Genomic DNA, 21,293 nt, shown 5'->3' with positions numbered 1-21,293 from the left:
ATTGTGTTGTTTGTGCTTTTCCTTTAACACATTTCTGTGTTCATGCAAGCGACTGAATGAATCACCAGTATTTGGCAGTACGGCCAGAACCTGGTTTTGAGAAATGGATATCCGTTTCAAGGTTTCAGCTTAGAGAAGAAGCCTCGTGAGGTATTGGTCTGTCACATGCATGAACCAGTATTGGTCGGTCGCATGAATGAAGCAAACGTTTCGGGGATGTTGGCAAATTACACCTTATGAGGGTTTGATCCAGATTGTCTGAGCTTCCAGTATATCTGTCAAGTACTGTCCAAATAGTGCAGATGAAGGGGAGGAAACAAATATTTTTTTGCAATTGAGCCAAAGCCTCAGAAGTTATAAACACAACTGCAATATAACTGACATGCGTTATCTAGCATGATTACATAAACGATACAAGAGTTCAATACAGTAAACGGCATTGCTATAAAAGGCTTACTGTGCAGTTCACCTTCCGCCACCAAGATGAAGAACCTGGTGCGGGTTCTCTATCTGTACCTGATGTGCCTCTATGGCTGTTTGTGTCAGGAAGATGACCCACAGGACTTTATGCTTCTAGCAGGCCCTCTCACCAACCACTTGAGGATGGACTTGAGCACCAAACCCATTGATGACTTTGACTGCAGTCATCTCCTTCCCTTGGGCTCCAGGGCCTACTTCCAGTATCTCCAGAGTCTGGGAGTAACTCACTTCAAAGTTCCCCTGTCCTGGGCTCAACTTTTGCCCACAGGTGACCCCAGCCAGCCCAGTCAGCCTGCATTGTCTTGCTACCGGAACTTCCTGGAACAGCTAGTGGAAGTAGGACTCGAACCACTTGTTGTCTTGCATCGCTCTGCTTTACCAGAGGCCCTGAGATCCAGGTATGGGGGCTGGGAAAGCGCAGAGCTGCCAGATGTATTTCAGCAATATGCTGAATTTGTTTTTCTGGAGTATGGAGAACTGGCACACTCTTGGGTGACACTGAGCCACATCGAAGAGCTGAGGGATGAGGTGAATCTGCAGCTAAAACATGCTCTCCATGCCCACGCCAACGTTTACCACCTCTACCATCACCTGTTTCCTGGACAAGGTAAAGCCTTAATTAGCATGTGGTAGAAGATGTACATTATTCACAGGGTTTTGGGGAACAGTTTACAGAGGTAACAATTAATTTACCTTTATTTTTTTTTTTTAAGTCCAATTGCAAGGGAGCCCTGCATGCACACAATTGACAAAATACAATCACATACAGACACAAAATCACAAACACAGTTAAGAAAAACAATCACGTTCCTCAGCAAAGAGGTCCACAATCAACATTTTGAACTGCCCGAGAGGCACTAGTACATCCAGTTGTACTAAACTCTGTAGATTTATGGCACAATTGGGTGTAAAGAAACTAAAAGCTGAATTACCTAACTGAGGAGACCGAATGGATTTCCAGAGTTAGCCATCCCTTAGACAGCAACTCCTAAATCTAAAAAGGTTATTAACGCTGTTGGGTACAGTGGGAGTTTTTATTTTTTTAAAGAGCTTTATGAATAAAAGAGGGCCAGCCTACTTTCTGGTAAAGAATGTAGTGATGTGTTGCACCTGTCGTCCGCAATAAATACTCCTATAGTATGTGGGTTTTTATGAAGATCTTTAGTGCTACAAGGTGTAGTTTTCCTAGCAAGTTTTCCTAGCAAAGCGGCGTTAGGTTTAGACAGATTTTTTAAAAATTGTTTCACAAAATATCGGTCAACCGGATGTGAAAGAGGTCAGTGACTGTGCCTCAATTATGTCCCATCCTTGACTTTTCTAGTACTATCATTCATGTTTGCATGTATATTGTTTTCCTTATCAGGAGAGATTATTTCTGGCCAAGTGTTGTGAATGCCGTTAGATAGCAAAGGTTAGGATCTGGGGAAAAGTGAAACACTGCACGGTCTCTCTCTCTCTCTCTCTCTCATAAGCACTGAATGCACAGAGATGTCTAAATGTGTTTCAAAAATAGTCTGAGTAATTATTTTAACCTAAAGCATTTCATAAAGACATGTATAGTACAATAGTATGGGGATTGAGAGGGCTACTTACAGTGTTTGGAAGGGATCACAGTGATTGAAAGAGGGTATGAGGCATGACTTGAGGGTGAAAACCCTGTCAAACTGCAGCAACCTTATACTTGTTCATATTAATTATATTTAGACTAGATTAGGAAGGGAATTTCCTCTACCCAGACACAGAGTCAACAACTGGTAGACAATAGAACTCACAGGGCTGAGCTTGCTTTATGCATGTTTGCATCATGCAGTTCTATGCAACTTTAGGCCTTGTAAAAAATGTACTCAAATCTGTCGTCACTATTATGTTGAATGCTTCATTCCAGTTACTTTTGGATTGAAAACGTATATGCAGCCCAATTTTGAATATAAACCAAATGTGATCACATTCACGTTTTCGCCTGACACACAAATGGACTATAAATACATAACGTTATCAAATTAGTTACCCTGACCAAATGGACAGCGCACATAGGCTGTATGCATCTGCTCTTATTAGTAGCGTACGGTTAATCAGACTGAAAAAATGTATTGTTTTCATCCCATACAGCATGTCAGATCTCTAATGTTTAGGTGTAGCCTAGGGTGCTGCATCATTAAATCATGAGTTTTTGCTTTTGTCTGTCCGGAGTGATTGTGTTATCATCTTTGCTAAATAAATTCCGGAGGAAAGTGGAAAGCCGCACGCAAAAACATACGCCGAGTCAACCTCTCTCTTTAATCCCTGTTAATGGGTGATGCGATGGGAGCTATCAAATCATTCAGAAATTGATTTCGACATCCCAGAGAAGACAGTCGAATGTTCTATAAATTCAGCAAGTAAAGTCCCTTGTCGGCAGGACATTCCCTCTCGTAGTGTCCTCTAAAAGCAAATGATTGCATGCCCAAAAACACAGCGGTGTTTAAGCCGCTTGAGAACATCCCTGTTTCTTCTAACTTTCTCGTTGAATACGCAGACCTTCATCATGATCGATCCAGCTTTTTCCCAGAAGCTTGAATCTGATGTGGGCATTTATATGCTGCCTGCTGAACGATCGATGTTCTTCAGGTCACTGTACCCATCTATCGCCTAGGCGAAGGCTCAGACTTTCCAAAAAGCAGACCAGGCCAGGAATACAGCTGGCTTGGTGAAAGACTCCTTGTTAACCAAATATACTTTTGATACCAGTTGGTATTGAACGCCCCCACCTTTTCATCCTTCTTCATGAAACTGATCTCAGGCAGAGGTCGACCCTCACTTTTAATTTGCACCGTGTACCCCAGAGAATGAAAGGGGTTCTTCAACAAAAAGGCAACAATATTGTCGGCAGCGTTGGCCATTCTACCATTCTGGCGGAGAAACCTCGCGCTGGTAGCGAGCTAGCTACTGAAGTTAGAAAGGCAAATTTAAATACATTTCACTAACTGGACACAAAATAAAGTCCTAAAACCAAGAAATCAATATATAATATACTTCCTCCGTCTCCTGTAAATTGAAAAAAAATATTTTGAATTGAGTAATATATATTTTTAAAAGCTCAACTATTACATTTTACTCTTAACCTCTCCAACAATGTCACCAAACTTCTCAACATATAGAGTCCCCATAATGCTCTGTGGCACAATTCCAATACAACTCACAAGGTTAATTCTCTGATCCTAATTCTATGATTGGATGGAGAACATGTCAGTTCATACTGCAAAAGTTTTGATTGGTTGGAGGACGTCCTCCGGAGGTGGTCATAATTACCATGTATGTCTATGAAAGGTCAATGTAGCCAGAGGACGGAAGATAGCTGTCCTCCGGCTAAACCATGGTGCTACCCCGGACAGTGTTGTTGAAATTACTGTAAACCTTCATTGCAAAACAGTGTATTTTAATCATTGTTATATAATTAACATACCTTTTTAAATATTTCACTGTTTTAATTTTTTATAAAATTTCACTGAGGAGGATGGTCCTCCCATGGAACTGGATTGCTAACATTGTCACTGTTTTTATAACACATCAGCCCTCTATTCTGTGCTCTCCTCTCAGGCGGCCATGTGTCGATTGGCGTAAGGGCCAGTGATGTTTCCATCCTTTACCAAAGCGAGGCTGCCATTAAGGTATGGGTACAGTACCTTTGACATTTGGACAATTGAATGTGTCACAATGTCAGACTCCAAAGCAAATGTGAAACCTGCACAGGGTTTATACTTTTCCCAAGGCACCCAGCGTATTGCTGTGATGGTGATAACATATTTCCCATTCAGGAGTCCCTAGATTTCCTGTCAGTGCAAATTGAGTACAACTGCACCTCTAAATCAAACCTGGCAGAGGAGCTGAGAAGATTACAGGTAGTTTACTCTTCCATTCTCTGATAAAGTGTGTCTTAATGAAAGGAAGAAAAGAGCCTCCACATGAAAGTGTATTTTATTACTGTCTTATCTTACCATCAATTATTAAATGTCTAATTGCCAATATCCTTGTAAGTTACTGTAAACCTTGTGTGTGAAACTCATAATGTTTTACCCCAAAATGGAAAACTGTGAATAATGTGAGATTTTGTATATACAGTTTGAAGGTTGAAGAGGCTGAATACAGAATGTCCTAATATGATTTCTCTCATTTAGATGAAAACACACAACCATTCATCTGCAACTCATAATTGTCTCATAAAAGCCAGCCCCTGAATGACGATCCCTTTGTCATGTTTTAGAAAGCCAATGGGCAGATACCCATTGTGATTTACAAGATGAATATCAAAGGCTGTTCCTTCAGTCAATTCCAGCCACTCGGTAACATCCTGCAAGGTAAATCATATGAAGCTGCATAAATGTACACACGCATGCTTTGTAGACCATCAGATGAATCACTGGTGTCTTGTATGATCATACCATTCAACCTCAGTACAATGTTTAAAATTGCATTTGCTTAAAGACAGTTCACCCATACTCAAGTCGAGTGTCACATTATAGACATCTCTACACTGTCAAATAAACGTGTTGGTGATGACATCTAAAAAACCAGATGTTGGATTCAAATCAAGAGAGTGATTTGTAGTAGTTACAGTGCCAGAGACCATCATTTTATTGATGTTATCTCCACAAAGATGTTATCCAATATAAAATGTCATAGTCCAATTTGATTGTAAAGGCATTATGAAATTCTGACTTGTTGTTATCATGGTCCGGAGTACGCTGCAAAGTGCTTGCTAGTTAAAGGGCAATCTGGAATTGGAACAACAACACAGTGGTTATCCCACCTCTTTTTTGGTAAACAGCTCAGGTATATGACTGGAGAAATGTAACTACTAAATGTAACTACTATGCATGCAAGAATTGACCATAGATGAGATCAAATTACAGTTCAGTTTAATGTTTGAAGCTATACAGTGTTCAAACCCTCCACCTCCAGTCTAGCTGTCTCAATTACCATCTCACTTAAAAACTGTGAGCATACCCTTTATAATTAATATATCCTTTATGGATTTTGCAAATATAGATCATATAGAATGTAACCCGATGTTCATATCAAATCATTTTTTGAGGAATTTGAAGAACAACCCCCTGTGTGTGGTCTAAAATCATTACAGTTCTGCGAAATGGGGACCTGCAAATTCTGGGATGTGACATGGTTGACTTGTTTGAGGAGATGGATTTGGTGGACACTCTGAATAGGTACAAATCCACTTGTTGTTTACATGCACTATTTGGAAATGTAGTCATAGATCAAATAGTCTACTATTAGCATAATGGAATATAAAAAGTCTGAATGAACCTTTTGTCTTTTTTGTATTTTAGTGTGAATTCATACCTCTGTATGTACAGTATCTACAGTGCCTTCAGAAAGTATTCACACCCCTTGACTTTTTCCACATTTTGTTGTGTTACACCCGGAATGTAAAATGTATTAAATTGAGATTTTGTGTCACTGATCTACACACAATACCCCATAATGTCAAAGTGGAAATGCTTACAAATTAATAAAACATGAATCGTTTAAATGGCTTGACTCAATAAGCATTCAACCCTTTAATTATGGCAAGTTACGTTCAGGAGTAAAAATGTGCTTAAGTCACATAATAAATAGCACGGAATCACTCTGTGTGCAAAAATATTGGTTAATATGATTTTTAAATGAGTAACCCATCTCCGAACCCCACACATACAATTATCTGTAAGGTCCCTTAGTTTAGTTTATTAATTTGACCATTTAAAAAAACAAGAACACATAAAACTTAAAAGCCATACATGCACATTAATAAAATCATTGAGGATAACACACAATAAAGTCTGGGACTTATTTCCATTGTGGTCCTCTTGAGACAAGATGGCTAGACAAGATCAAAAGCAGTATGGCAATGTAGGGGTTATTCATATGGGCACAGAAGACATCAAACATATTTTAAATTTATTTTTAAAGCTGTCCGGAGAGGACACACTTTTTTTGTGTTTTTTTTTTCAAATGGTTAGCAAAGAAGGGCACCTATTGGTGGAATTACACTTTGAATGGTGTATCAATACACCCAGTCACTACAAAGATACAGGCGCCCTTCCTACCTCAGTTGCCGAAGAGGAAGGAACCCGCTCAGGGATTTCACCACGAGGCCAATGGTGATTTTAAAACAGTTACAGAGTTTAATGGCTGTGATAAAAGGAAAGGGAAAGGGGATACCTAGTTGTACAACTGAATGCTTTCAACTGAAATGTTTCTTCTGCAAATAACCCAAACCCTCTGAATCAGAGAGGTGTGGGGGGCTGCCGTAATCGACATCCACGTTTTTGGCACCCGTGGAACAGTGTGTTAAATGTCTTGCTCAGGGGCAGAATGACAGAGAATGGATCAACAACACAGGAGTTACTCCACAATATTAACAAAAGGGAGAGAGCAAATTGAAGGAAGCCTATACAGAATATAAAATATTCCACAGCATGCATCCTGTTTTCAATAAGGCACTAAAGTAATACTGCAAAAAATGTGGCAAAGAAAGTCATTTTTGGTCATGAATACAAAACGTTATATTTTGGGCAAATCTTCAAGCATGGTGGTGGCTGTATATCATGTTATGGGTATGCTTGTCATTGGCAAGGACTTAAGGAGTTTGAGCTAAGCACAGGCAAAATCCTAGAGGAAAACTTGGTTCAGTCTCTTTTCCAACAGACACTGGGAGACAAATTCACCTTTCAGCAGGACAATTACCTTAAACACAAGGTCAAATATACACTGGAGTTGCTTACCAAGATGACATTGAATGTTAGAGTGGCCAAGTTATGTATTTGACTTAAATTCGCTTGAGAATCTATGGCAAGACTTGAAAATAGCTGTCTTGTAACGATCAACAACCAACTTGACAGAGCTTGAAGAATGTTTTAAAGAATAAATGGGCAAATATTGTACAATCCAACTCTTATAGAGTTACCCAGAAAGACTCACAACTGTAATTGCTGCCAAAGGCGATTCTAACATGTATTGACTCAGGGGGTTGAATACTTATCTAATCAAGATATATTCGTATTTTATTTACCACTTTGACATAAGAGTATTTTGTGTAGATTGTTGACAAAAAAATGGCAAATCCATTTTAATCCCACTTTGTAACAAAACAAAATGTGGAAAAAGTCAAGGGGTGTGAATACTTTCTTAACGGCACTGTATTTAATGTTGCCCTTCACCTCTCTTGCTCGGCTAGTCTTTCAGAACACACTGGGGATGCACTGTCAGTAAACTACCAGAGAGTGTGGGATAAGTTTGGAACTCAGACCATTTCCGAGCGGGACATCTTCCTGAATGAGTCTTTTCCTGATGGCTTCCAGTGGGCCACTTCCAGCGAGTCCTTTAAAGTCGAGGGTGGCTGGTCTGAGCATGGGAAGGGTGAGACTATTTGGGACCGCTTTGGCCATGAGCACCAAGCCTTTGAGAATCAGACTGCAGACCTGGCTTGTGACAGTTACCATAAAGTTGACTATGACGTCTATCTCCTGAGAGGTCTACTTGTCAAAACCTACCAGTTCTCTATCTCCTGGGCCCGCATTTTCCCCTCTGGCCACATGGGGAGCCACTCTGAGAAAGGTGTGCTTTACTATGACAGCATGATCAACGCGCTGATAGAGGCGGGTATAGAACCTGCTGTGACCCTGCACCACTGGGATCTTCCCCAGGCACTCCAGGACTATGGAGGCTGGACCAATGTTTCCATTGCAGAAGCCTTTAAAGACTATGCCAACTTCTGCTTCTTCAGGTTTGGAGATAGGGTTAGGACCTGGAACACTTTCAGTAGCCCCTGGGTGATTAGCCATGCTGGGTACGGTACCGGTCAGCATCCCCCTGGAATAAAGAACTATGTGGTTGCTTCCTACCAGGTGAGAGAACTAGCATCACTATTTTCCCTATAGCCCTTTGTTGACTTTGTGAATTGTAATTATTATTTCTTTGATGATTTTGATCCTATGTGTGCCCCCCCAAAAAAGGTGACTCACAACATGCTCAAGTCCCACGCTGAAGCATGGCATGTTTACAACGACAAGTACCGGAAGGACCAGGGAGGCAAAGTAGGCATTGCCTTGGACTCCAACTGGGCTGAGCCTCCAAGCTCCTCTTCCAAGCCTGAAGATGTAGTGGCTGCAGATCGCTACCTGCAGTTCATGCTGGGATGGTTCGCCCATCCCATTTTTGTGGATGGGGACTATCCACCCTTGCTAAAGTCTCAGATTGAGCAGAAAAGGCGGGATTGTTCCCTCTCTGTGCCTGCCATACTCCCGTTCTTCACTGCAGCAGAGAGTAAGCGAATTCGCGGAACGGCAGATTTCCTGGGGCTCAACCACTACACCTCTCGCCTGGTCAATGCCAGTGATGGTGGCTGTGTGCCTGGACCAGAGGGGGTGGGAGACTTCAAAGCTTATGTGGACCATGCCTGGCCTTCTACGGAGTCTGACTCGATACACTCTGCACCCTGGGGCCTCCGTAGACTGCTCAACTATGTTTCTGCAGAGTATCTGAATGTCACTAAGGTGCCCATCTACATAACTGGAAATGGGATACCCACGGGGTACAGCGGGGACACTATCAATGACACGGAGCGTACAGAGTACTTAAAGGGCTACATCAACGAAGCACTGAAAGGTAAATCTCTGGAATGTGTTAGACCAGGGGTCACCTAGCCCTGTACAGAAGGAATGTATTGAGACTGTTTGTAAGAATGATTGTTTATAAGTATTGTTTACCAGGATGATTTTGGTTGACTTTCAACAGCAATTCATCTGGATGGAGTGGACGTGCAGCGTTTCACTGTGCAGTCACTGATGGATGGGTTCGAGGGGCCAAAGGGCTACAGCCAAAGGTTTGGTTTGCACTATGTCAACTTTGAAGACCCTAACAGGCCCAGAACCCCAAAGCAGTCAGCCTATTTCTACTCTGATATTATCAAGAGAAATGGGTTTTCTGATACAAGAGAAAGAAGTCCACAACAAGAACCAAAGTTTCAAACCGTTGTGCGGCAACCCACTCTGCCCCCGTCCGAGGTTCCCTCCAGATCCAAGGTTGTCTGGGAGAAGTTCTCCAGTCAGTCCAATTTCCAGAGGAAGCTCTACCACTACGGCACCTTTCCAAAGGGCTTCCAATGGGGAGTGACGTCCTCAGCCTATCAAATAGAAGGTGGCTGGAATGTTGACGGAAAGGGTGCAAGTGTATGGGATACCTTCACCCACAAGCCTGGCAGTACTACCGAAGATGCCAATGGTGACATAGCCTGTGACAGTTACCACCGACTAGAGGAAGACCTGTACATGATAAGGGCCCTAAGGGTTAAGACCTACCGATTCTCCCTGTCCTGGTCCAGGATCTTTCCCGATGGTCGGCGCAGTTCCTTGAACCAGATGGGTGTTAACTACTACAACAGGCTCATTAACGGCCTACTAGCTTATAACATAACCCCCATGGTGACACTCTACCACTGGGACCTCCCTCAGGCCCTGCAGGACCTTGATGGCTGGGACAACATCCAGATGGTTGAGATCTTTAACGACTTCTGTGACTTCTGCTTTTCCACCTTTGGGGAGCAGGTAAAGTTTTGGTTGACCTTCAACCAACCCTATACAATTGCCTGGTCAGGATACGGTCTGGGGCAGATCCCACCAAATGTCAGGAAGCCTGGGGATGCACCATATAGAGTCGCTCATAACCTTCTAAAGGCACATGCCACGGTGTACCACACCTATGACAAGAAATACCGCAAATCCCAAGGCGGTCTGGTCTCCATCGCCCTCAACGCAGACTGGGCTGAGCCCAAAGATGTCAACAACCCCCGGGAAGTCATGGCTGCAGACCGTGCCCTGCAGTTTCAGCTTGGCTGGTTCGCTCACCCAATCTTCAAAACTGGTGATTACCCCGACGCCATGAAGTGGCAGGTGGGCAACAAGAGTGAGCTCCAAGGCCTGCCAGGTTCCAGGCTCCCCACGTTCACCGATGACGATAAGGCCTACATCAGAGGTACTGCTGATGTCTTCTGTCTAAATGCTTATACCACTAAGGTGATACGTCAAGTAACTGCCAGGCTTAGTCCTCAGTCCTATTATAACGACCAGGACGTTGGAGAGGAGGAGGAGGGTGATTCCCCCACAACTGCCATCAAAGGGCAGAGGGCTGTAGCATGGGGCTTACGGAGACTCCTCAACTGGATCAAGGAGGAGTACGGAGATCCAGAGATTTATGTCACAGAGAATGGAGTTCCAACGGCTCCAAAGACCACAGTGGATGACACTGACAGAATATTCTACTACAAAACCTACATTGACGAGGCTTTGAAAGGTAAGATCTAATGATATATTTCCGTTAAGAGAATTGTGTTCTCAATGTTCATAAACCAATTCAATTGAACTACTCAGTCTGCTCATCAGGATTTGTAAGATACGGATTGACGGAGGCCCAGCTAAAATAGTCAAAAAGGTTTATTCACGAGAGCGCTGGTCTTTTGTACAAAACCATTCATATTTATACTGGCTTCTTACGCACATACTTTCACACACAAACAGCCTACGCACATACGTACACACACACAACAGTATGTATCCTACGCACATACTGTCCCACAACCCAGCCGACAAAGATTAGGGAGACCTTGGGACCTTGAGATGTACTCCCTGTCCTTTCCCAAATCTCTAGTCAGGTCGGCACCGAATTTTGCTCAAAAATCTTGTCTGTGTTTGAAATACCATAAAGACATAAACATTAGCTATGTTGTTTTACCCTAATTCTGACTAGATCTACACATGTATTGATTATAATGTTATACAATCTAATCAATTCCATACAATTATATGGTTTCAGGGTGGAATATTCTAATCATTCAATTAACAGATAAATCCCATTAACAATTTCCCTACAAGTTGCTCATTTCACCTTCAAGAGGTGGTGGGAGTTTGGGGGGGACGGGGACGTTGTACTATGTCACTGACTATAATGCCTTCTAATTGCATTGACGATATAGTACAGACTGAGCAGAACACCAAGGGGCAAGCAAATGCAACTTACTTCGCTAGGGATCTCCGACATTTTCTGTAAAAAAAAAAAGTTAAAAAAAAGGTAATCTTCCAAAAGTAAATCTTCTCTCTTGTCCCATTAGCCCATGACCTGGATGGTGTGAAGGTGAGGGGTTACAGTGTCTCGTCTCTTATGGACTCTTTTGAGTGGCTCAATGGGTACACAGTGGGCTTGGGTCTCCACCATGTGGACTTTACTCACCCAAGCCGACCCAGGACGCCCAAACGTTCAGCCCACTACTACTATCAAGTCGTGAGGGACAACGGTTTCCCTCAATCGGAGGATGGTACACCCGTTTATGGAAACTTCCGTAAAGATTTCATCTGGAGCACAGCGACAGCATCTTACCAGGTGACTGCTCACTGAAAACAATTCTGAAAAGTGAAGTGCCAATAAAAGCACCACGATATGTTTACCGTGTCATTTTATATCTCTTGTCCAGATTGAGGGGGGCTGGAGAGCAGATGGAAAGGGCCTCAGTATCTGGGATAAGTTTGCCCACACTCCTCTTAGAGTGTCCAATGATGACACAGGAGATATTGCCTGTGATAGTTATCATAAGGTGGAGGAGGATGTGGCTATGCTGAGGAGGCTGAAGGTGACCCACTACCGCTTCTCTATATCCTGGTCCAGGGTGCTCCCCGATGGCACCACCAAAAACATCAACGAGGCTGGCCTCAACTACTACCGTAGACTGGTTGACGCACTTCTCATTGCCAACATACAGCCTCATGTGAGTTTGGTGGCCATGAAGACATGCTCATGACTGGGATAATATGTCATTTACTATATCAAAGGGAGTTAATTACACATGCACTTTGAAAAACCTGAATTGACACATTAAACCCCCTGAGGTAAATAATTGTTTCCTCTCTTCATGAATGTTCCTCTCTCCAGATTACCCTCTACCACTGGGACCTCCCTCAGGCTCTGCAGGATGTGGGGGGCTGGGAGAACGACAGCATCATTGAACGATTCAGAGAATATGCTGATTTTATCTTCACTCACCTTGGAGACAAAGTGAAGTTTTGGATCACCATCAATGAGCCTTACAATATTGCCAATATTGGCCACGGCTATGGAGCTGCTGCCCCAGGTACTACCTCTTTAATTCAGACTAAACAAATACGCATTTGGCTTGTATTTGCCGAACAATTGTTGACTGTTTTCAGCGTGTGTCTGTAGTAACAGGAAACAATCGTATCGTTGATATGCTAAAAAGCTTCGAAACACAACAGCTTTAAAAAGAGATTCTAAAGCTAAAAAAATAATCATTTAGATCTCTTAAAAGAACTGTAGAAAGAGATCGTATTTATTTAAGTGTCTTCAGGATGCAGTTAAAACAATAATCCTTCTATGGCCAGGCATCAGCTTCAGACCTGGCACACTGCCCTACATAGTGGGCCACAACCTCATCAAAGCCCATGCCGAAGCCTGGCACCTGTACAACGATAACTACCGCACCAAGCAGGGAGGCATTATCTCCATCACCATCAACTCAGACTGGTCAGAGCCACGGAACCCCTACAAGCAGGAGGACGTAGCAGCTGCACGACGCGTTGTTCAGGTACAGTCTAATGCCTCACATTGCATCAGTCATCAAAGTTCTCTCCACTACATCAGTGAAACTGTAGTATCCTGTGTAAAACATAATCATGTATGTAGAGTTCCTGTACAGCATGTACCACATTTAGCATATTTGGCACAAAAGGCTTCAATAATGGTACAAACAAACATACTAAATAAAGAGTTACATGAAGAGTGACCACATTATTTTTCTGTCGTTTCCCAGCTTTAAAGCCCCAATGTTCTTATTCAGTAACACTATTGGTTCCTTTCTCCTGTTGCAGTTCTATATCGGCTGGTTTGCTCACCCTATATTCAATGGAGACTACAGTGATACAATGAAGACAATCATTCGAGAGAGGAGCCTAGCAGCAGGCCTATCTAAATCACGGCAAGATAAATGTTTATTAGTAGCGCTAATTTTTTTTAAAAGCCATCGAAGAATTTGCATTCATTCTGAGGAAATTATATGACTCAAACCCTAAATATAAAATAAATAATTAGTGATTCACAGATAAAATGCTCTGAACTGGTTATATGATACACGTATGGTCAACTGGCTATGAACTTCTTTTTTTTACAGGCTTCCTGAGTTTTCCCCTGCAGAGATCCAGAGGGTCAAAGGTACATATGATTACTTTGGGTTCAACCACTACACAACTGTTCTGGCATTCCCTGTTGAGTATGGGAACCTACAGCACTACGATGCAGACAGGTGAGAAATCAGCCACACACTATACAGGACATGACTGAAAATATGTATTCATGGTTAAATCAACAACTGGAGATGTGTATATAACTACATGAAGTCAACCTGTAAGGGCTATGCATCGTTTATGAATCTATTGTAGTTCTTCTGTACGTCCTTGTTTCAAATTGAAGTCCTGTTCCATTTCCAAACCCATATTTAGTTCAATGAAATATTCTGTCATTTTACTGTGTGTATTAGGGGCGCTGGAACGATTGCTGATCGCACCTGGCTGGACTCTGGCTCTGGCTGGCTGAAGGTTTCCCCATTTGGATTCCGCAAGATCCTCAACTTCATCAAGGAGGAGTACGGCGACCCACCCATCATCATCACAGAGAATGGGATCTCGGCGCGAGGGCCAGTGGATCTGAACGATGTCCACAGGATTCACTACTATGAGAATTACATCAATCAGGTCCTCAAAGGTAATATGCCACAATATCAATTCACTATTTATATATTGACAGTATGAAATATAATTTACAAGTCAAACACCATCTTTAATGTTTTGGAAAACATTCCCACAACCCAATGAAATGTTCTGTGAACCTTTATAGAGCCAAATTTGGGTTTTCTCCTCTCTTTTTAGCATATTTGCTGGATGGGGTGGATATTCGAGGCTACACAGCCTGGTCTCTGATGGACAATCTAGAGTGGGCCACTGGCTTCGCAGAGAGATTCGGCCTGTTCTATGTGAACCGTTCTGACTCCAAACTTACACGAGTAGCCAAGAACTCTGTTGCCCGCTATGCCACCATCATCACCTGCAATGGATTCCCTGACCCCACTCTGGGGCCTCACGAGTGTTTGAATCCCGAGCCCGAAGGTAGAGTGACAACATTGTCTATCTCAGTGGATGCAACACTGTTGCACACAGTGCATTTCAGTTGGAAAAAGCACATTTTTAATTCTGTATGTTTTACACACACACCATACCTGCGAACCATAATAGTTATCACACAATATTAAAAAAGACAGAAAGTGATTAGAAGGGTTTTTATAAACTCCTTAAAAGTTTTTTTTTAAAGAGGAGTTTACCCATTTTGAACTTTGCACTGCTTAAGTGCAGTGGTCATTGTAAACAAAACAAAAGGATGCCATTATGTTATCAAAGCACAAGGAGAGGTACAGAGTGGCAGACAGGCTCGTGGTCAAGGCAGGCAGAGTGGTCAGGCAGGCATGTACAGAGTCCAGAAACAGGCATGGGTCAAAACCAGGTGGACTAGAAAAAGAAAAATAGCAAAAAGGAGTACGGGAAAAACACGCTGGTTGACTTGACTAAACATACAAGACGAACTGGCACAGAGAGACCGGAAACACAGGAATAAATACACTGGGGAAAATAAGCCACACCTGGAGGGGGCGGAGACAATCACAGGAACAGGTGAAACAGATCAGGGCGTGACATATGTTTTATGTTCATATCTGGCATCTTTTTTTTGTGTGTCAGAAAACTTGAAGTATTTACTACTCTATTCCCATAGAGAAAGTAGTCCCGAGATTAATAGATAAACAGTGGCTTGCGGAGGTATTCAACCCCCTTGGCATTTTTCCTATTTTGTTGCCTTACGACTTGGAATTAAAATAGATTTTTGGTGGCGTTGTATCATTTGATTTACACAACATGCCTACCACTTTGAAGATGCAAAACATTTTTTATTGTGAAACAAACAAGAAATAAGACAAAAAAACAGAAAACTTGAGCTTGCATAACTATTCACCCCCCAAAAGTCAATACTTTGTAGAGCCACCTTTTGCAGCAATTAAAGCTGCAAGTCTCTTGGGGTACGTCTCTATAAGCTTGGCACATCTAGCCCCTGGGATTGTTGCCCATTCTTCAAGGCAAAATTGCCCCAGCTCCTTCAAGTTGGATTGGTTGCGCTGGTGTACAGCAATCTTGTCAAGTATCCCTCCGGAACTTTCATTACGCACACCTGGCCTCTATTCCCAGTGATTAGTAATTGTATAAGTGTGCCCTTGGTTTACCAGTGTCCGGTCAATTATTGTTACTATGTCCATTGGTGCATGTGAGTACCTGTGCTGTGTGTTTTGGCTTTCGTGCCATTGTGGATTGTGCAGATGATTACGGATCTCGTCACGTGTGTTAATCATTGTGCGCGTGTGTTATTTATTCAAGGTACTCCTCTCTCTTTTGTTTGGGTTTCAACCCTGTGTTTTTGTATAGTGTTTGTTTGGTCTTTGTTCATGTGTCTTTACACGGCACGCTGTAATTTGGGTAAATTAAAAAACCCTATTATGCATTCCTGCGCCTGTCTCCCGAATTATTCATACCAAAGTGACAGAATAATCAACCATTAAGGGAGACAGCGGGAATGGCCCGTCCGACGACTCTGCGACTGGGCCATCCGCCGCAACTTCGGCAGCTGCAACTGGCACGTCCGACGTCGCCACAGTGGGATGGTTCGACAACGCAACTTCAGCAGCTGCAACTGGCCCATCCGACGCCGCCACAACCGGTCCGTCCAACGCTACTGGTCCGTTTGATGCCGCCAAAACTTTGGCAGCGGAAACTGGTCCATCTGACTATGACGTAACTTCGGCAGCTGCATTGGGTCCTGATCGACCCGCACTGCGTTCTTGTGATCACCCTCGAGGCCGGTGTCGTTGCGCTGTTGGTGTAGTACTGTCACGGATCCCTCTGGAACTTTCATTATGCACACCTGGCCCCTATTCCCAGTGATTAGTAATTGTAAACTCCTCTCACTGTCAACTGTGTTTATTTTCATGTGTAAATATTTGTATTGACATAATAAGATTCAACAACTGAGACATAAACTGAACAAGTTCCACAGACATGTGACTAACATAAATTGAATAATGTGTCCCTGAACAAAGGGGGGGTCAAAATCAAAAGTAGCGGTCGGTATTTGGTGTGGCCACCAGCTGCATTAAGTACTGCAGTGCATCTCTTCCTCATGGACTGCACCAGATTTGCCTGTTCTTGCTGTGAGATGTTTCTCCACTCTTCCACCAAGGCACCTGCAAGTTCCCAGACATTTCTGGGGGGAATGGCCCTCACCCTCCGATCCAACAGGTCCCAGTCATGCTCAATGGGATTGAGATCCGGACTCTTCGCTGACCATGGCAGAACACTGACATTCCTGTCTTGCAGGAAATCATGCACAAAACAAGCAGTATGGCTGGTGGCGTTGTCATGCTCTGCAGGGTCATGTCTGGATGAGCCTGCAGGAAGGGTACCACATGAGGGAGGTTTTCCCTGTAATGCACAGCGTTGAGATTGCCTGCAATGACAACAAGCTCAGTCTGATGATGTTGTCACACACCGCCCCAGACCATGACAGACCCTCCACCTCCAAATCTATCCCGCTCCAGAGGACAGGTCTCTGTGGACTATTTTGTGTCTGTCCATTAAATGAAATCCAAATAAAAATCAGGTTGTAATGCAACAAAATAGGAAAGATGCCAAAGGGGATGAATTTGTCGCATGTGACATATACCATTTTTATTTTTATTTTTATTTTTGTCCTAACTCTAAATTTGCTCCAGGGGTGCTGTACTACTATGGCTGACCCTGTACAACAACACATTTGACAGCACCTATCCCGTGTATGCGACAGTAAATCATGTATTTGTTTTGCAACAAAAGGACTCCTTAAATGTTTTCTCGTCGTGTTGTGATGCGTTTTCATAAAAGTAATGACGCCCTTTTTTTGTTTACAAGGAAGTTCAGAATGGGGAAGTGCTCTTGATTGTCAATCTTACCACCTTACACCTGAACATGTTGTCTGATTAATTTCAATGAATTTATTCTCTTACCCCAGGAACGAGTGCACCCTCCACCACCTCGCCTATCTTATCAGTCGAGAACGTGAGCTTCCTCGGTATGGAGCTGTCATCGGGCAGAGCTGAGGTAGCCCTCTACAGCGTCTTTGCTCTCTCCATTACGGGTGTCCTCTCAGTCATCGCTGTAACCTATCTGTACCGGAAGTCAGATAGATCTTCTGTGGAATCTGTGAGGATGGAGACACTCTGAACACATAAAGAGTGCGAGAAGGCTCTGCCCCATCCAACATAAATGTCTCATTGTCTCTGTTTTTAAAATAATCTGTCAATACTCAACCTGAAAAGTGCCTGTCTATTTGTGGTATAGGAAAATTAGTTGTTGCTTATATATCTGATGAATCATTAGTGTCTGCACCAAACGTTGCCTTCACTTGTTATTTTAAGAAATAAAGGACTAACTTTTGAAGCATTTCCAGTCTATGGTCATTATCATCAGTCGTCCAATAGAGGACGCTGTTTTATCAGATTCTCTGGTCTTTAGATTAGATTGGGTGTTTATAATACAGTTGTTCCTCCTTTAATGTATATACTCAATTTCATCAACGCAATCATAAGGCATTTTAGTCAGTAACATTCTACAAAGTCCCAGGTCCCCCTCCCAACACCAATAAAGGTGCAATGCAAAAAATGTAGGCATTGATGTCTACAAAATATATTTATTAGTCAAGCAACTAAACAGCTAAACCATAATTTAAAGGTCAGACAGGATTGTGTCGAGGCACAGATCTAGGGAAGGGTACCCAAACATTTCTGCAGCATTGAAGGTTTCCCAAGAACACAGTGGTCTCCATCATTCTTAAATAGAAGACATTTGGAACCACCAAGAGTCTTCCTAGAGCTGGCCGCCCAGACAAACTGAGCAATCGGGGGAGAAGGGCCTTGGTCAGGGAAGTGACCAAGAACCCGATGGTCACTCTGACAGAGCTAGTGTTGTCCGAGTTAGGGAGGGTTTGGCAGGCAAGGGATATGTTTGTCTCATCGCGCACTAGCGACTCCTGTGGTGGGCAGGGCGCAGTGCACGCTGACCAGGTTGCTAGGTATACGGTGTTTCCTCCGACACATTGGTGCAGCTGGCTTCCGGGTTGGATGCGCGCTGTGTTAAGAAGCAGTGCGGCTTGGTTGGGCTGTGTTTCGGAGGACGCATGGCTCTCGACCTTCGCCTCTCCCGCTCGTGCGGGAGTTGTAGCGATGAGACAAGACAATAACTACTAACAATTGGATACTATGAAATTGGGGAGAAAAAGGTGGTAAAAATAATAAAATTAAATAAATAATACATTTTAAAAATAAGACACAAGGCCTATTCAAATGTGTTTCTGATGCCATAAAGTTGAGTTACAGTAATAGGCAATCAATAAATATCTGGGAATGGAATTGTAAATACATGAATTTAATTACTTTGTAAAATGAATGGATTCACATAAAAGACATGAATCTTAAGTTACAAGGCAATAATTACAATAACAAAGCAAGATATGAGAGAAAGAGAGAAAGAGAAAGAGAGAAATCATAGCCTGAAAGGCCATGCACCAAAAGAAAAGGGTAGTGGAGAGAAAGAAAGAAAGAAAGAGTCTCTCACCATAGCAGATCAGGAAGAAAAATAAGAAACAACAATGAATCCAATACCCTTTTTAAATGTTTTTTTAATTTAACTTGGCAAGTCAGTTAAGAACAAATTCTTATTTACAATGACGACTAGGGCATAAGCATCTGGGTTGTTTGGATTCAAAATCTGAGTTGTTTACCAATAGTATTACTGTAAAGTGAACCTCCAATCAGATATTAGTTATATGATTCCTAAGACAACACAGAGGAAATTATTGCATACAGTTGGTAAGAAGAGTCACTTCAGGGGTCAGGTTGCCCTACACAAATATATTTACTTCTGAGGCCCTTCAGAGCCACTCAACGTTGCAACTATCATTACAAGCACCATAAACCATTGCATCATTGGAGAACTGCTACATGTAATGATTATGTAGCGAGCCGTGTGTGTCAGAGTTCAAGTTAGTAAAAAAACACCACTATAAAAGGCGAGCACTGTGTGGACTTCCACTATAACCAAGATGAGATCCCTAGGGAGGATTCCGTCTCTGTATCTGCTGTGTCTCTATGGCTGCCAATGTCAAGTGGAAGACGACCAACAAGACTTCATGCTTCTTGCAGGACCCCTGACCAATCACTTAGTAAGGGACCTGAGCACCAAGCCTTTAGCCATTCAATCAGGGATTGATGCCTTTGACTGCAGTCATCCCCCTTCCTGTGGGCTCCAGGGCCTACTTCCAGTACCTGGGTAACTCACGTTAAAGTGTCCCTATCCTAGGAACACCTTTTGCCCTAGCCTAGGCAGCTGATAGTGGGTGCTAGATCTGCACCATCGTCTAGGATTGATGTGCCCAGCTGGTAATACACTTGTGTCCCCCTTGGAGTGGCTCATACATAAAGCATTTGCCGTTAGGCTGCGAAGACATAACTTCCCTCAACAAGCTTTAATGGCGGTCCGTCTGAAAAACAACTGGAAAAATATGTACTGTCTTATTAAAACACAATTTTCCACCACCACCATGCTTTTTCAGCCTGAATGGAGGATGCTCTATGTACGAGACGGTCCACAGGGGACATGAGTGTATTACCGGTTGGGCACATCTATCCTAGACAATATTGCAGATCTAGCGCCCACTATCTGTGGTCTAGGCTACTTTTGCCCACATGTGACCCCAGCCAGCCCAGTCAGTCTGCATTGTCCTGCTACAAAGGTAAGAGGTGAATATTTAAAGAGTGTATGGAGGACACAGGGCCAACATGTATTGCCTATTGTCTTTTATCACATTTTAGAATTCATAGAGATGACAGGTGTGTCATACTCAGGACGTTAACAGTACATAATATGAACATTTATAATGCTATTTATTTGCAAGGTGCAAAGTACACTGAACAAGACTATAAACACAACATGCATAGTGTTGGTACCCTGTTTCATGAGCAGCAATAAGAGTTCCCAGAAATGTTCCACACCCACAAAAAAAACAATTTGTGCACAAATTTGTTTATATCCCTGTTAGTGAGCATTTATCCTTTGCCAAGATAATTCATCCATTAGAAAAGGTGTGGCGTATCAAGACGCTGATTAAACAGCATGATCATTACACAGGTGCACCTGTGTCTCAAGTTTTGAGGGAGCGTGCAATTGGCATGCTGACTGCAGGAATGTCCACCAGAGCTGTTGCCAGAGCATTGAATCTTCATTTCTCTACCAACGTCGTTTTAGAGAATTTGGTAGTACGTCCAACCGGCCTCACAACCGCAGAGCACGTGTATGGCATCGTGTGGGCGAGTGGCTTGCTGATGTCAGCATTGTGAACAGAGTGCCCCATGGTGGCGGTGGGGTTGTGGTATGTCCAGACATAACCCATGGACAACGAACACAATTGCATTTTGTCGATGGCAATTTGAATGCACAAAAAAAATATATTTTAATAAGGCGTCTGTGACCAACAGATGTATATCTGCATTCCCAGTCATGTGAAATCCATAGATTAGGGCCTAATGAATTTATTTCAATTGACTGATTTCCTCATAGAAACTGTAACTCCATAAAATCAATGAAATTGTTGCA

At 42.8% G+C, this 21,293-nt stretch overlaps 1 protein-coding gene across 1 annotated transcript; it reads left to right on the top strand.

Annotated features, from left to right (window-relative positions):
* The first annotated feature begins 456 nt into the window (after nt 1-456).
* On the top strand, nt 457-18,088 carry LOC118367180 (lactase/phlorizin hydrolase-like). The gene is made up of 17 exons (XM_035750306.1): nt 457-1,087; nt 4,057-4,127; nt 4,275-4,358; nt 4,721-4,814; nt 5,597-5,681; nt 7,694-8,363; nt 8,472-9,123; nt 9,253-10,806; nt 11,621-11,889; nt 11,981-12,271; nt 12,436-12,634; nt 12,903-13,105; nt 13,389-13,495; nt 13,688-13,819; nt 14,054-14,277; nt 14,442-14,678; nt 17,656-18,088. The coding sequence occupies exons 1-17, from the start codon at nt 484-486 to the stop codon at nt 17,865-17,867; spliced, it is 5,688 nt and encodes a 1,895-aa protein (XP_035606199.1). The 5' UTR covers nt 457-483; the 3' UTR covers nt 17,868-18,088.
* Nucleotides 18,089-21,293: the final 3,205 nt, after the last annotated feature.

This window comes from Oncorhynchus keta, chromosome 34 (assembly GCF_023373465.1).
Source record: "Oncorhynchus keta strain PuntledgeMale-10-30-2019 chromosome 34, Oket_V2, whole genome shotgun sequence".
NCBI lineage: Eukaryota > Metazoa > Chordata > Actinopteri > Salmoniformes > Salmonidae > Oncorhynchus > Oncorhynchus keta.
The sequence above is the reverse complement of the archived record's forward strand: the minus strand, read 5'-3'. Positions and strand labels throughout refer to the sequence as shown.

Excerpts from the sequence above, each read along its gene's own strand:
- LOC118367180 (XM_035750306.1), top strand. The coding sequence starts at position 484 with ATGAAGAACCTGGTGCGGGTTCTCTATCTGTACCTGATGTGCCTCTAT. Across the intron at positions 8,364-8,471 it reads ATGTGGTTGCTTCCTACCAG|GTGACTCACAACATGCTCAA; the intron begins GTGAGAGAACTA and ends CCCCCAAAAAAG. Across the intron at positions 14,679-17,655 it reads TTTGAATCCCGAGCCCGAAG|GAACGAGTGCACCCTCCACC; the intron begins GTAGAGTGACAA and ends CTCTTACCCCAG.